At 53.3% G+C, this 16,658-nt stretch overlaps 1 protein-coding gene across 41 annotated transcripts in view; it reads right to left on the bottom strand.

Annotated features, from left to right (window-relative positions):
* Positions 1-2,198: 2,198 nt before the first annotated feature.
* ARMC9 (armadillo repeat containing 9) overlaps positions 2,199-16,658 on the bottom strand; it is a 180,867-nt gene continuing 166,407 nt past the window's right edge. For 9 of the 41 annotated variants that reach the window (XM_074010477.1, XM_074010494.1, XM_074010476.1 and 6 more), the window contains 3 exons: positions 15,155-15,281; positions 4,771-4,943; positions 2,199-3,386 (listed from right to left, as the gene is read on the bottom strand). In XM_074010477.1, the coding sequence (XP_073866578.1) occupies positions 3,122-3,386; positions 4,771-4,943; positions 15,155-15,281 (565 nt within the window). In that variant the 3' untranslated portion in view covers positions 2,199-3,121. Of the gene's footprint in view, positions 3,387-4,045; positions 4,152-4,770; positions 4,944-6,376; positions 6,456-14,546; positions 15,285-16,658 lie in introns of those variants that run through there. The other 32 variants (XM_074010479.1, XM_074010493.1, XM_074010490.1 and 29 more) reach the window with 12 other exon arrangements.

Below are 16,658 nucleotides of genomic sequence, written 5' to 3'. Positions count from 1 at the left end.
GTGGAAGGGTCAGAGGGATCCCCCAGATTCTAGGCCAGGATTAGGAAGAGGGGGTGAGGTAGTCACCTTGCATACAAAATTTAGAGGGATACCCCAAAACTCAGTATGAAGACAAATGATGTAATACTTTAATGCAATATTTAAAAAAATCAAATTGGTAACTCTGGTCCGCGTCCCAGCTGCCCATTTTGTAAATACAGTTTTATTAAAACTGGGGCTGGGATTAGGGTTAGACAAGACAGGTGGGGTCATCCAAGTACAGGGCCAGACTTGTTTTTATTAAAAAGTTTGATATTTTATCATGGCTTTTTTTTTTTTTTTTTTCATGAACCTTATTTGTTCATCTGGGTTCTTTATTTTTATTTTTATTTTATTATTATTATTTTTTAGCTCTTTTGATTTGGGTCAAATCTTTCCTCACCTATTGACTAATTTCTGGCAGCGAACTGGATCTCAAACCTCCACCTGCCTATTAAAGTCCCCACCACAGGTCCTAATTTAAGCTCTTGCCAGACAGTTCCACTTTGCTGTTAATGCAGAAATGAGATCAAGTCCCACTCAGAAGAAACCAGAGGGGTGGCTCAGCCTCCAGGGCAGAGGAAGCATAATCCACCTGGGGCCTTACCATTTTCTAGAAGGTCCAAATATCCTTCTCTGTGGCTTCCCTTGGTAGTTTTCAGGGGCAAACCTTAGGAGCCATCTGCTCGGATCTCCATCTGGAGACCTGACTTTTAAGCAGGTTTATTTGTGTTTCCGATTTTTTCCCCTTAGACTTTGGTCATACCCATCCTCAGCAAGCTCACTGGAGCCAGTAGATAGTTGGAATATTTGTGAATAAGTTGTTGCTATTTTACAAAGTATATTTCTAGCTGTCAGCGTTGGAATGCAGAGGCGTGCGCCCAGGAGTGGACCCTCCCAGGGTGTGGTGCCGAGGCCTGGGTGATATTTTCAGCACTTTCCCGGAAGAACCACCCGTATCTCACCTGGTAATCTCAACTGTTTTTTTTTTTTTTTTTTTTTTTTTTTGACGGAGTCTCTGTCTGTCGCCCAGGCTGGAGTGCAGGGGCATGATCTCGGCTCACTGCAACCTCCGTCTCCCAGGTTCAAGCGATTCTTGTGCCTCAGCCTCCTCGAGTAGCTGGGATTACAGGTGCACACTATCACATCCAGCTAATTTTTTGTATTTTAGTAGAGACCGGGTTTCGCCATGTTGGCCAGGCTGGTCTTGAACTCCTGGAGGCCTCAAGTGATCCGCCTGCCTTGGCCTCCCAAAGTGCTGGGATTACAGGTGTGAGCCACTGCGCCCAGCCTAATCTCAGTGTATTTTGACCCTAAGTTGGATACTCCCCACTTCTCTAAAAGACTATCTTTTCTCCTCAAACCATCAGACAACTACAGATCAGACTTTAGCTCTTTGGTAGGCTCGAGGGAAAAGTAGTTGTTGACTTCATACAAGGTAGACACTGACCTGACCCCGATGATTCTCCCATCCCCTGGATTTCTGCTGCTCCCACACCAAGGGCGGGAAAGGCTGTGCCAGCCAGTGGCATCTGAGGAATCCGGAGGGGAGTGGACTTCTTGTGGGGAGCGAGAGAGATTTTTCCATTTCACTCCTTTGCTGTTCGTCTGCAACCACTCTACACCTTTTCAAAGTCTCACCACGGAGGAGTAGCATTTGGGAACTCTGTACTTTTCCTCTGTCTGCACCACTGACACCAGGGGCGAGCTGTGGGTTTGCTCCCGAAGCCTCCAGGTCAAGTAAGGAGTTCAGAGAGGGCCTGGAGGCTGATAGGTCAGGACGGCAACCTTCTTCCCGGAGCACAGAGTGGCCTCACACATTTCCGGAGAACCAAGAGGTGGCTACCAGGCCAGTCACACGACAGTATCTAATGTGCCCAGCCTGGAGCCACTGCCAAGAACTCACAAGATTAACCGGGGTCCTGGCCCTGGATGAGCTTCTGGTCATCTCTTGGGTAACCTGGCCTCCTGTTTGCCTCCTCTGCCTGCGCTCCTGAGGTGTCAGGGGGCTGTGGAAAAATCCAGCGCTTAGCCTTTATTTACGACCACTGGGACCACAGAGATGTCCCCATTGAAGGGTCTGGTGGGCCGATCAGGTGCCTGGGGGAGGGCACATGACTTTTATCTGCTTTCCGTTTCCCTTCACACACACACACACACACACACATACACACAGAGCATTAAATACCGATGGGTTTTATTTGATTTTAGAGCTTGGGTAACATCCAGGACACCTGTGACTTGCTGGTCCTGAAGGCAAACATCCTTCCTCTGCCCTAAGTCTGGACTCTGACGACAGCCCTGGTGAGGGGCGCACAGGCCTGCCCCGCAGGACGGGCCACTTTGTGGGTAGAGCTGTTTGTGTCTATGGTCCCGGTGCAGGGAGGGAGGCAGAAGGTGCTCCCTGGTCACACCAGTGACCTTTTTAAGGCCTTCAAAAAACGTGTGCAGAGGCACAGAGCTTTGAAGAGGGTGGAGCACGCCATATTCTTTCTCAGATTTTTTTTTTTTTTTGGGACGGAGTCTTGCTCTGTCGCCCAGGCTGGAGTGCAGGGACATGATCTAGGCTCACTGCAAGCTCCGCCTCCCGGCTTCATGCCATTCTCCTGCCTCAGCCTTCTGAGTAGCTGGGACTACAGGCGCCTGCCACAACGCCCTGCTCATTTTTTTTTATTTTTTTTAGTAGAGACGGGGTTTCACCATGTTAGCCAGGATGGTCTCGATCTGCTGACCTCGTGATCTGCCCGCCTCGGCCTTCCAAAGTGATGGAATTATAGGCGTGAGCCACTGCGCCCGGCCTTCTTTCTCAGATTTTAACAGAGGAAGAAAACACCAACTTTGCTGCTGAGACACAGGCTTGAGAATAAAATGAGCTTCACCTAAGTTCCTTCTGGGTCCCGGTAGTCGGTCTGAGTGAGGAGAGCTGGATTCAGCAGCCTTGGAAAGGCCCTGCTCCAGGCTGGCCCCACACTGTCGCCCCGTTGGGGCCTGGAGGGCCAGGGCTGCAAATCCAGCACCTGCTGTTTCTGGGGCCAGAAGATCTCCCGCGGGCAAAAGCCACCCCCTCCTGTGTGTGTGAAGGGTAAGCAGGAAATCCCCCTCGTCAGGACGCAGTTCCAGGCTCTCCCCGGCCCTCCTTGGTGGCTCTGCCCCGGGAGAAAGTGACCCAGCCGGTGGGGCTGCGATGGCCTTGGTCTGGTGCTGCCTGGAGAGCCGGCCTCCCCTCAGCTCCCCGAGTCTTGTGGACAACTGTCCCTTTACATCCATCACTGGCAGCTGCTGCCAGCTGAGAGCGGGAAGCTGGCTGGTCCTCCGGCAACGTGATGGGGACACCCGGGGACATCCTTACTTCCTGTGAGACTGGCTGCCTGGAGAGAAAAGCCAGAGCAAGACGCCAGCGTTGTGCGGTCTCCGCACAGAATCCCTCTGTCCCACTCAGTCCCTCTTTCAGCCGGCTTAGAAGTGAGGGAACATTCCCTCCCCCAGGTCGCCTGTTCTGTGGCCGGGGCTCGACTGGCAGGCCAGTTTTTCCTCACAGGAAGCAGGCCCTTTGGTGCGGGTCGCTCAGCCAGCTTTGCTGGCAACAGCTCACAGTTTTGTTGAGCCCACACGACACACAACGCCCATGGCTAGCTGAGCCGTCCACACCGCGACCATGCTATGCTGCTAGATGTGGGGCCAGGCCAGCCGCCAGCTGCTGGTGTCACTGTCGCTATGAACTGGGGATCCCTGCCCCAGTGGCACCTTCCTCCTGGCTGAGCCGCCCCTGGATTTGCCGCATTTCCTCTGCACCTGACCTGGGCTACGGCTGGCTCGGCTGGGGTTTGGGGCGTGTTTCCCAGTGGGAGGCGGGAGGGGTCCCAACCTGGCTCCCCAGCCATGGCCATTACCCCCACTTCCGACCCAGCATGTCCCCAGCTGACCAGAGCGCCCAGGGCCCGGCCAGGAAGGTAGTGGGGTGGGGCGGGCTGGGGGCGGCCACAGAAATGCGCATATCCTGAGCGGGACCCCTTTCATCCTGCCTGACCTTCTTTTGTTCTGTCCTTTTGTTTCCCCTGAGTTTTGGTAAAGCCCTCTAGAAACGTTCAGCTCAGCTGGGGCGTGGAGGTGGAGGGGCCATCAACTGGCAGAGGCTGGAAGGCGACAGAGAAAGACAAAGTTGTCCTTACAGTGAGCCTCAGGTGAGAGGGTGAGAGGGAGGCCCCAGGGAGAGAGTGGGGGCCCTTGGGCCCATCCCATTTGCAGGCCCTCTGACAGCCCCTCCATCCAGCCTGCGAGCAGACACCCGCTTCTGTTTGACCTGGGGGTGGCCTGAGAGGCTGGGCCAGGCAGGGACACAGCGGCTGGACCAGGGGCTGGACCACCTTCCACCAGGGCAGGTCTGAGTTTCAGGGCTAACCCCAGGGCAGTAGGGCCAGCTCAGGGCCAAATCTATAAGCTCCACAGAGGGTAGCGGGGAAGGGGCTTCTCTCTCAGTGACCTGCCTGGAGGTCTCCCTCCTCAGCTTGAGTTTGAGTCACTGAGGCCAAAGGGAATTTAATAGGAAGGAAGATTCATGCAGAACCTGTCCCTGGAGGAAAGGAAGCCGCCCACTGGGGCCTGTTTATGTTTGGAAGGGAAGCAGGCCTTCTCCCCTTCTGGCCTGGCCTGGCACACACAGGAGCACGGGGCCAAATGCAGCACCAAAATGCCCCTCCCTCCGGGTGGGCGGGTAGCCATCCTCCCATGCCAGCGGGGCCCAGGCTGACTTACTCGGCAGGCCCCTTGTGGAGGACGCTGTGGAGCCGGGGCGGCTGGCCTGCTGGGGGCCACACGAAGAGAACGGAGGGGCCAGAACTGACGCCTTTGCCTTGGGTAGGTTCCAGTCCAGCATCTCTGGAGTGCCGGGGGCCCGGGGCTTGCAGGTGAAGGCTGATGCACATTCCCTAGAACAAAACGTGCAACCTGGAGTCCCAGCTACCACAGTGTTAGAAACTACAGGAGGGGCCGGATGTGATGGCTCCCGCCTGTAATCCCAGCACTCTGGGAGGCCAAGGCGGATGAATCACCTGAGGTCAGGAGTTCGAGACCAGCGTGGCCAACATGGTGAAACCCCATCACTACTAAAAATACAAAAATTAGCTGGGCATGGTGGTGGGTGCTTGTAATTCCAGCTCCTCAGGAGGCTGAGGCAGGAGAACCCCTTGAACCTGGGAGGAGGTTGCGGTGAGCCAAGACTGCACCATTGCACTCTAGTCTGGGCGACAAGAGCGAAATTCTGTCTCAAAAAAAAAAAAAAAAAAAAGAAAAGAAAAAAAGAAACTGGCCGAGCACAGTGGCTCACGCCTGTAATCTAACACTTTGGGAGGCTGAGGCAGGTGGATCACCTGAGGTCAGGAGTTGGAGACCAGCCTGACCAATATGGTGAGACCCCCCATCTCTACTAAAAATACAAAAATCACCCAGGCGTGGTGGCAGACGCCTGTAGTCCCAGCTAGTCAGGAGGCTGAGACAGGAGAATTGCTTGAACCTGGGAGGCAGAGGTTGCAGTGAGCCAAGATCACACCACTGCACTCCAGCCTGGGTGACAGAGCGAAACTCCGTCTCTAAATAAATAAATAAATAAACAAACAAACAAATACATAAAAAAGAAACCACAGGCAGAAGGAGACAATGGGCATAGGTGGGGAAATGCAGGCACCAATGGGAAAGAATCCCTGCGCCATGGAGCTTTGGGTCCGGCCCCACTGCTCTCCATAAGGTGACTGCACGGATGTTCCCTGATACCTTGGGAGCCTCAGTTTCCCTGCCTGTAAAATGTCTAAGGAACAGCTGTGAAAATTCAGTGAGGTCATATCCTGGGCCCAGTTGTTAGGACCCCTTAGATGGAGGTATGGTTCTGGGGAGTAGGATTTGGGAGGAGACTGGGATTCTTTGGTTTGATTTGTTTCTATATGCCTTTTTTTACATTGACAATATACCACTTTAATAATGAGAAAAATAGGTCAGGCGCAGTGGCTCACGCCTGTAAGCCCAGCACTTTGGGAGGCCAAGGCGGGCAGATCATGAGGTCAGAAGATCGAGACCAGCCTGGCCAGTATGGTGAAACCCGTCTCTACTAAAAATACAAAAAATTAGCCAAGCATGGTGGTGTGCACCTGTAATCCCAGCTACTCAGGAGGCTGAGGCAGGAGAATCACTTGAACCCGGGAGGTGGAGGTTGCAGTGAGCCAAGATTGTGCCACTGCACTACAGTCTGGGTGATAGAGTGAGACTCTGCCTCAAAAAAAAAAATATATATATATATATATATACACACACACACACACACACATACACACACACACACACATAAAATAATTTAAAAAATAATACTTACATCTGAAAAGTCTCCAAATCCAAATTGGAAAACAGTGGTATACAAACTGCTCATACTTTTTAGGTAAGAAGTCTTCAAACTAGGTTCAAAAGTATAGTAGGGATTTAGCCCTATTATTATTATTTTTTGATTGTAACATAGCTGGGTGTGGTGGCTCATGCCTGTAATCCCGGCACTTTGGGAGGCCGAGACAGGTAGATCGCTTGAGCTCAGGGGTTCGAGATTAGACTGGGCAACATGGCCAAATCCCATCTCTACAAAAAAAAAATACAAAAATTAGCTGGGCATGGTGGCACGTGCCTGTAGTACCAGCTACTTGGGAGGCTGAGGCAGGAAGATCACTTGTGCCTGGGAGGTCAAGGCTGCAGTGAGCCTTGTTCACACCACGGCCCTCCAACCTGGGCAACAAAGTGTGACCCTGTCTCAAAAATTAAAATTTTTGTATCACTCATAACACTACTCCCCTAAATATTTTCCACATTCTACCTTTTGCCTATGTGACATTGTTGCTTATTTGTAGGTACAGTAACAGGCTCCTGTTACCACTCTGCTTTTATGAGTCTCACCCCACCCTCTCCACACGGCCACGCAGACTGTCGTTAGCATTTACAAGAGTTGGGTATTATTTCTTCTGATGTATATACTCGGATTTAATGAATGGATGCTCTGCTTTTCTTTCGTTCATTGATAGAGCTCATGGTGCTGAGAATTCTGCTAGGGGCTGGGGATCAGCGATCAGGATGCATCTCCTGATGGGATGAGTTCACAGATACACGGGGCTATCTGACCTGGGAACTGGGTTGTCAAATCATTACATGAAAGCTTTGCTGATGTGTTTACACATACAAAGGAGCTTTGTACATGGTCTAGTGAGGTGACTTCTTTCTTTTTTAAACTGATACATAATTGTACATATTTATGGGGTACAGTGTGATATTTTGATGCAGGTATAATGTGTGTAACCATCAAATGTGGTGTTTTAATATTATTTGGTTCAAATTTTTATGTTTTACTATTCATATTTTGACATTTTGTGTCATTATTATAATAGTTAACTTATTTTATCCTTTTTTTTTTGAAATGGAGTTTTGCTTTTGTTGCCCAGGCTAGAGTGCAATGGTGCGATCTCGGCTCACTGTAACCTCTGCCTCCTGGGTTCAAGTTCTCGTGACTCAGCCTCCCGAGTAGCTGGGATTACAGGCATGCACTAGCACGCCCGGCTAATTTTTGTATTTTTAGAAGAGACGGGGTTTCACAATGTTGGCCAGGCTGGTCTCAAACTCCTGACCTCAGGTGATCCACCCACCTCTGCTTCCCAAAGTGCTGGGATTACAGGTATGAGCCACCGCGCCCGGCCAGTTCACTTATTTTAAATTGTAGTAAAATATCCACAGTATTTACCATCTTTAGCATTTTTAAGTGTAGCCCTGCCATATTTTAAGAAGGAACAACAGAAAACCTAGTAAAAATGACTCACATGAATAGCGGTACTATTCCTGGCAGTGGTAAGGGCAGGGGTTAGTGCTGGGTTAGCCCCAGGACCATCACATGGTCTTGGGGGCAGGGCAGCCAGCACCAGCTAGCCTGGGAGGCAGCCCTCAAAGGCAGCCAGGGCCCCCCAGGGTTGGAGGAGCTGGCTGTGCAAGTCCAGGAGGGATAACTGGCTTCCATATGGCGCCTTAAAGCCAATGGGCAGCAAGGTCAAGTTGCAAGGTCAGGGTCAGCTGAGGTGAGTCCAAAGAAGCCCAGGGAGAGAAAGCCTGGGCAGCAGGGCCCAGGACTACGTGACCTCCCACCCCAAGGATAACTGGAAGAGGACACCGTCTTTTTGGAGAGCAATTTGGCACTGGGTATCAAAGTCCTTATGTGATGGTCATTACAAATAATTTTTTAAAATTTGTTTTGCTTTGTTTTGTTTTGAGACGTAGTCTCGTTCTGTTACCCAGGCTGGAGTGCAGTGGCGTGATCTTGGCTCACTGCAACCTCCACCTCCCTGGTTCAAGCGATTCTCCTGCCTCAGCCTCCCGAGTAGCTGGGACTACAGGCACCTGCCACCACACCCGGCTAATTTTTGTTTTTTTTTTTTTTTTTTTTTTGAGACAGAGTCTCGCTCTGTCACCCAGGCTGGAGTGCAGTGGCCGGATCTCAGCTCACTGCAAGCTCCGCCTCCCGGGTTCCCGCCATTCTCCTGTCTCAGCCTCCCGAGTAGCTGGGACTACAGGCGCCCGCCACCTCGCCCGGCTAGTTTTTTGTATTTTTAGTAGAGACGGGGTTTCACCGTGTTAGCCAGGCTGGTCTCGATCTCCTGACCTTGTGATCCGCCCGTCGCGGCCTCCCAAAGTGCTGGGATTACAGGCTTGAGCCACCGCGCCCGGCCTAATTTTTGTATTTTTAGTAGAAAACCCTGGCCAGGGTTTTCACCACGCTGGCCAGGATGGTCTTGATCTCCTGACCTCATGATCCACCCACCTCGGCCTCCCAAAAGTGCTGGGATTACAGGCACGAGCCACCGCGGCTGGCCCAATTTTTACAATTTTATTATTTTTTTAGAGGTAGGGTTTCGCTAATGTTGCCCAGGCTGGCCTCACACTCCTGGCCTCAAGAGATCCTTCCACCTTGGCCTCCCACAGTGCCAGGATTACAGGCATGAGCCACCATGCCTGGCCCATAATGGTTATTTTTATGGGCCAGGCATGGTGGCCCAATTTGGCTGGGCCATGGTGCCCAGATATTCAGTCAAATATTATTCTAGATGTTTCTGTGAAGTTCTGTTTTGGACAAGATGAACGTTTGAATCAGTGGGCTCGGAGTGAGGCAGATCACCCTCCATAACATGAGTGCCCCATCCAGTCAGCTGAAGGCCATAACAGAAAAAGACTGGCATTCCCTGAGCAAGAAGGGGTTCTGCCAGCTGGTGGCCTTTGGACCTGAACTGCAACTCTCCCCTGACTCTCCAGCCTGCTGGCCTACCCCATCAGATTTTGCACTTACTTGCCAAGCCTCTCCAATCACATGAGTCAATTCCCTAAAATCGGCTTCTCTGCTTCCCTGGAGAGTCCTAACTAATATACCTTAAGCCTGCCCCCCTCTCCCTAGGACATGGCTGTGAGTGGTGGGAATGAGCCTTCTCAGACTGGGGCTCCTGCTGGCTGGCCCCTCCCACTGGCACTGGAGAAAATAGCCCTCGTGGCCAGGCGCGAAATTCCAGCACTTTGGGAAGCTGAGGCGGGTGGATCACCTGAGGTCAGGAGTTCGAGACGAGCCTGGCCAACATAGTGAAACCCCGTCTCTACTAAAAATACAAAAATTAGCTGCGGGTGGTGGTGCATGCCTGTAATCCCAGCTACTCGGGAGGCTGAGGCAGGAGAATCATTTGAACCCAGGTGGTGGAGGTTGCAGTGAGCTGAGATCACACCATTGCACTCCTGGCCAACAGGGCGAGACTTTGTTTCAAAAAAAAAAGAAAGTGGCCCTCAGCAGAGCATCAGGGAGCTGCCCCTTGGCCTGGCAGAGCCCACCCCGTGAGGCAGTCTGACCACCTTGGGGGCTGCTGCAGGCGGTGCCTGTGTGGACCTAGGAGGCTAGGCCCCTGCATTGGACGCTCTAGCGGCTCTGGGAAGGATGCAGTGGGAGGTGGGGTGGACGGCTGTTGGTAAGCGTCAGCTGAGCCCCTGGTGGCCTCAGGGCCCGCCATCCCCCCAGCATGGTGAGCTCAGCAGCCTGGAGGCAGCCAGGGGCCAGGGCCAGGAAATGGTGCTGGTCTGGCCCGAGATGAGGCCAGATTAGGGCAGAGCAGAGAAACCATGTGGAAAGGAAGTCCAGGACGGCAGTCACCTATGACATATGGAAAGTCATGTGCCGCAGAAACGCACGGGACTGGGTCCTGGCAAAAACGTAAAGGGTGATATACGGGAAAGTTGGGAGGTGCTCTGCAAGGTAGCTGATTGTTTATTAGAGCAGCCTGGCCCTTATGGGATCTCAGCTTATCAACAGGAACATTGTGTTGAGAGGGAAGAGCCATAACATGCCTCGGGAGATGCTGAATCTTTCCCTGTGTTTGGAATGCTGCTGAGTCATAATCCGGCTGCTGAGCATCACCCAGCAGAGGATCCTATGTCCCTTCTGTTTGCATTAAGGCCAAACCAAAGCATTCAGGGCCCCTAGGCGACTCTGCCCAGAGGGTTCGTAACCGGCTCTCAGTTATTGCTGCGGACATTTCATCTGGGTGATGAGAAAACCCAGAAAGGGGCAGAGGTGGGGAAATGGGCCAGAACAGAGTACACCAGATAAAGGCAGACAGGAACCAGCTGCGCACATAGCTCCTGTGCCGTGGGCACACATTGGGCAACACGTCTCAAGCTCCTCGGCCTCCTGAGGCTTCATGTGTCGTTTTTCTTTTTTTTCTGAGACACAGTCTTGCTCTGTCACCCAGGCTGGAGTGCAGTGGCACGATCTTGGCTCACTGCAACCTCCGCCTCCTGGGTTCAAGCGATTCTCCTGCCTTAGCCTCCAAAGTAGCTGGGATTACAGGCATGCACCACCATGCCTGGCTAATTTTTGTATTTTTAGTAGAGACAGGGTTTCCCATGTTGGTCAGGCTAGTCTCAAACTCCTGGACCTCAGGGGATCCGCCTGCCTCGGCCTCCCAAAGTGCTGGGATTACAGGCGTGAGCATGTGTTGTTTCTTTAGCTGGATGCATGAATGTGTCACTGGGAGCTGCTGTCCATCCTCAGGGACAAACATGAGGGGAAAGGCATACATGTAGACATATGTACAATCTCTTCTCATTTTAAAAATGTCATAGCACTTGCGAAATAATCACTTCTCATCTGTGGCAGGACAGGATCTTTGACATTTGCTTCTGATCGTGTCCTGGGCCTGGGTGCGAGGAGCTCCTCAGACAAAGCCCCCTCCCTCACCTGTCCTCAGGCCACGTGGAGGTGAACTTCCAGGCACAAGCACCCGGCACCCGGCTGGGGCTGCTCTTCTGGAGTGGCAGGGCCATGCTGAGAAGGACCGACAGGTGACAGTCAAGGCAGCCCTGCCATCACCTTCCTGCACATTCCGGGGCGCAAGTCAGCCTCTGTGGACTGACATACTTCGTGGGGAGCACTTGGGCTCTTCGCAGGATATATGCATTTCTTTCTTAATTTAAATACATCTTTAAAGCCTGATCAACACTAGTTTTCTCCTGCTACTTAATCTAAGGAGTCTAAGAAGCTGACCAAGGAAAAGGAAAATTTCACCACGGGGGTTGGGGGAAGGCAGTACGATTGTAGGGTCTGGGCTTTTTTTTTTTTTTTGAGACGGAGTCTCACTCTGTCATCCAGGCTGGAGTGCAGTGGCGCAATCTCAGCTCACTGCAACTTCGGCTTCCCAGTTCAAGCGATTCTCCTGCCTCAGCCTCCCGAGTAGCTGGGACTACAAGCACGCGCCACCACGCCCAGCTAATTTTTGTATTTTTAGTAGAGACAGGGTTTCACCATGTTGGCCAGGATGATCTTTATCTCTTGACCTCGTGGTCCACCCACCTCGGCCTCCCAAAGTGCTGGGATTACAGGTATGAGCCACCACGCCTGGCAGGTCTGGACTTTTATTCCCCAGCCTCCGAGAAAGCAATTTTACAGCAAGACAGTTGCTGGAATTCACTGGAGCAGAGCTTGAGTGGCCATTAGCCTTAAAACACCTGAAAGCTGAGCTAAGTAACCAGTGCTATCATTCAGTCTACCACTGACCCAGGGCCCCACTGTCCCAGGGGCTTCCTGCCCATCTACCAATTCCTCTTCTGGGTGTGAGACCTCACCTGAAAGAGCAAGAGAGCAGAGCTCAGGGAAGTTGAGGGGACAAACGTTCCCCACCAAAGCCATATAGAGAACCACTCTTTCTCCCTTTCTCCCACTTGTTCATCAACAGGTACTCTGACCACCTAGGCCAGGCACAGGAGCACAGCGCAGACGCCCTGCACTCCTGGCACACTCCCTGCAGCCATGCATTTCCTGCACTCCTGGCACACTCCCTGCAGCCATGCATTCCTGGCACACTCCCTGCAGCCATGCATTTCCTGCACTCCTGGCACACTCCCTGCAGCCATGCATTTCCTGCACTCCTGGCACACTCCCTGCAGCCCTGCACTCCTGGCACACTCCCTGCAGCCATGCATTTCCTGCACTCCTGGCACACTCCCTGCAGCCATGCACTCCTGGCACACTCCCTGCAGCCATGCATTTCCTGCACTCCTGGCACACTCCCTGCAGCCATGCACTCCTGGCACACTCCCTGCAGCCATGCATTTCCTGCACTCCTGGCACACTCCCTGTAGCCCTGCATTTCCTACACTCCTGGCACACTCCCTGCAGCCATGCACTCCTGGCACACTCCCTGCAGCCATGCACTCCTGGCACACTCCCTGCAGCCATGCATTTCCTGCACTCCTGGCACACTCCCTGCAGCCATGCACTTCCTGAATACCTTGCACACTGTGCACACTCCTGCATGCCCTACATTCCCCGTACACCCAGCAGGCCCTGCACACTCTCTATGCCTGGACACTGTGCTTGTCTCTGAGGCAGTGAGAGGCAGCCACATGACAACACAGTGGGGTCTCCCCACAATCTCACGGAGGGACTCTGGCTCCTGTGAGCCTGGCAGAAGGGCGCGACCCGCACTTTGGGGTCAGGCAGGAGGAAGGGATGCTTAGCTGAGACCTGAATTGGGGCTGAAGTCAGCCTGACAAGAGATGGCCTCTTATCATTTAGAATATTATGGCATTCTAGATGAGGTATACCACATACATATGAGGTATACATATATATATCTCATCTAGAATGCCGTAATATTCCAGATGATGTTGCCAGTGAGGGAGGAAGGGGGAGATGGAACAACTTGTACTTCTCCCTCTTTCAATCCTATTCTTCCTCACACTGAACCCCCAGGCTTAAAATGCGAGTTGGCTTTAGTGACTGACACCAAGGGGAGGGCACCTCTAGGCTGGACCCTGAGGGGTCTTTGTGCCCAACAGAATCTCGGGGGGCCAGTGAGGCAACTCTGCTTGATGTAATGAGGTCTTTCGGGGTCGGCTGCCTACCTACTGTGAAAACAGTTATTTCTGGGGAGAGAGGGCTGTCCCAGTGGAGAGCCTCAGAAATGAACTCAGCATTTGCAGGAAGTAAAAAGAAGCAGCCTACACCGGAAGGGCACGTTTGGCCTGGCTGAACCGCAGGGGAGGATCCAGTCTGGACTGGCGGCATGAGAGAGCTTTGGCCCACCCCTCAGTGGTCTCTCATTTTGAGTCCCCATTTCAGGGGGATGCTGAGAGCCTGAGAACCCCTGGTCTGGCAGATGAGCTCCTCTTCAGCCACAGAGAGAGGGGAGGCCCAGGTAGGGGTGGTGGGTCCCTGGGTCCCCAGGCAGGTTGGCAGTGGGACTGGAGGAGTCCAGGGGCTTGGCGCCTCCCCCAGTAATGCGGCCACCTTTGACACCTCTGCTTCTTGGCCAGCACTGTCCCCACCCTTCCCTAGCCCAGGTCCTAAAGTCCTTCCCATCCTTCCCACAGTTCCAATTTCGGCTTCTAGCCCATCCCCACCCAAGGAAGCTCAGCACACTCGTCTGCACCCCCTTTCTCCTGCATCCTCCTCCTGTCTGCCACTCCCCATTGATTTCTCCTCCTGCCTCTTTCTCTCTCTCTGATTTTCCCCACCAGTGGGTGCAGGTTCTGCTCGGTCTTCCTGCCTGTCCTCTCCCGGGGCCCCCAGAACTAAGCTGAGCCTGCTCCAGCCCCGTATTTCACCCCAGGAGGTTGGCTTCCTTCATGGCCAGGAGGAAGTGGTGAGAGGCAGCTGGCGTGCCTGGTGGTCAGGGACAGGCAGCGTCTGAGACCCAGGCCAGGCCCCTCTCCCTGAACAGGTTTCTCCAGATCCATAAGAAAGAGCTGGCGAGATTGGAAAGGTCCTTTCTAGACCCTAAAGAAGGCCGAATAACCCACAGGGCCAGTCTGTGCTCACGTGGTACAGTGGAAGAGAGAACACCGTTAATAACCCACAGGGCCAGTCTGTGCTCACGTGGTACAGTGGAAGAGAGAACACCGTTAATAACCCACAGGGCCAGTCTGTGCTCACGTGGTACAGTGGAAGAGAGAACATCGTTCTGTTTTTCTTCTGCTTGGGGGTCCAGTTTCTTCTTCTTTTTTTTCATTTATTCATTCATTTATTTATTTATTTATTTGAGACAGGGTCTCACTATGTTGCCCAGGCTAGTTTCCAATTCCTGGGCTCAAGCAATCCTCCTGCTGCCTTGGCCTCCCAAAGTGCTGGGATTACAGGCGTGCGCCACCATGCCCCGGCCTGGAGGCCCAGTTTCTGTTTCAGGCAGTGACCTCTGAGCCAAACCATTTACTCACCTCCTTCTCCATCTTTCTGCCCTCCAGCCCACCTCCTCCAAATGCAAAAAGCTAAGACAGGACACTGTCCTTAAGTCACCCCATCACACAGCCCCGGACATGTCCGTCTGGCAGTTCTGAAAACTGGTCCTGTGGGCATGCTTCTGAGTGCCGTGTCCTTCCCGTCTGCCTGACAGCTCTCAGGCAGCACAGCCCTCCGAGGGTGGCCAGGAGTGGTAGCTGCACTTCACCGGGAATCTTGACGCTGCTCCTTGGCTTCCCCTGTCAGATGGTGGGCCTCAGAGGAGCCTTCCAAGTCTCCTGGGTGCTCTGCATCCGGCGTGGGGCACCCACTCCCAGAGCACTGAGAGTAAGGTTCGAGGTCTAGTGACATCCCCCTTACCTGGTGGTCTCTCCACTGCCTGGGTCCTGGGGCGCCTCCCTTGGCTGGCGGGAGGTCCCCGTGGGGGCCGGATGAGGCTCCTCCTGGCGTGCTCTTGGGAGCCACTCTCCTGGCTTGGCGTTGATGGCTGCTGGGGAGGAGGAGAGGAAGTTCAGTCCACATCTGCTGTGGAGCCCCTCTAAGGATGCCCTCTCCTGGGCTGGGCTGGAAAGCCAAGAAAAGCACACACCCCAGGCCAGGCCCTGCGGGCTCCCTGGCGCCTGTGGCTTGGGATACTTGTTTACTCGTGCAGCCCGGGAACTTGCCAGGCAGCGGGGGATGGCAGGCACACTGCTGGCGGCAACAGGCACGGCCCAGGGAGGTGCAGATCACCCTGGCCGCTCAGCCTTCCTGGCACCCCTCAGCCTCTGGAAAGCCCGCAGAACAACGAATTGTCTCCCTGGGCCATGGCTACGCACCTCCAGATGAAACGTGGAGGCACATTTGCTTATCTGAAACTCAAATGTAACTGGGTGGCATGTAGTTTTATCTGCTAAAACCAACAACCTGAGAGGTAGGGTGCTCCTCACTGAGCAGCCCAAGGCTCCTTAATGCTGAACCCCTAAGTACACCCGGGGTGGCCAGGAAGTGCCCTCACTCCCAATGACTGGTGCCGTAGCTAATGCCCACCCGGAACCAGGCCACCTGGGATACACAGGAGCCCTTCACGGGGAAGCAGATGGAGAATCCTAGAGAGCATCATAGCATATGGAGGGCTCCCCAATGGCCTGGGGACAGATGTTGCTGCATCTCAGATGCCACGTACCCCTTTTCCCACCCCACCTCTCCTCTTCTCCTACAGCTGAGGGGGGCCATGTCACTGCTGCAGTGACTGTGACAGAGACTGCATCCGCAACTCCCTTAGGCCAAGCTCCTCTCAGCTCTTTCATTTTAGAAGCAGCTCTGCGGCTTTGCAATGTGATCTATTTAATCTTAAATATAAAGGGATCTTCCCTGCAGGTTTCCCTGTAGCAAGGGGCTTTGACTTCCAGATAATTCTCTTTTGACCCAAACGAGAACCTATTTCTGATACCAGAACCCAGCGGGTGGCACTGGGCAGTCTCCACCTGTATCTGGGTCTAGAAATAGAGCTTCAGGACAGGTGGCACCTGCTTCATGTGCTTAGAATAAGGCCAGGAGACAAAGCATAGGTGTACAAGAGAATACTTGAGTGAAGTCACACTGAACTGCTGGGCTACACGCAGGGGAACCCCATTACAACGCGTGGAGTCACAAAGCTGTGCCCACGTCAGGCAAGTCCTCTAGGACCAGGATCAGGAGCTTCCCAGGGCGTGTGAGGGTAGGGGACGGGGTGGTCATAAAAAGGAGGAACTGAGCTGGAGTGTCCTGAGACCGTGAGGTGGTCCTGGTTCAACTGTCCCATTCTCCTCTCCTACTTCCTCCAGCACAGGACACACTGCAGACTTTCAGAGGTCCCACCGAGACCAGCCGAGCATGGTGGCTC

Source organism: Macaca fascicularis, chromosome 12, assembly GCF_037993035.2.
Source record: "Macaca fascicularis isolate 582-1 chromosome 12, T2T-MFA8v1.1".
NCBI classification, from domain to species: Eukaryota; Metazoa; Chordata; class Mammalia; order Primates; family Cercopithecidae; genus Macaca; species Macaca fascicularis.
Note: the sequence above shows the minus strand (reverse complement) of the source record. Positions and strands in the feature narration are given on the sequence as shown.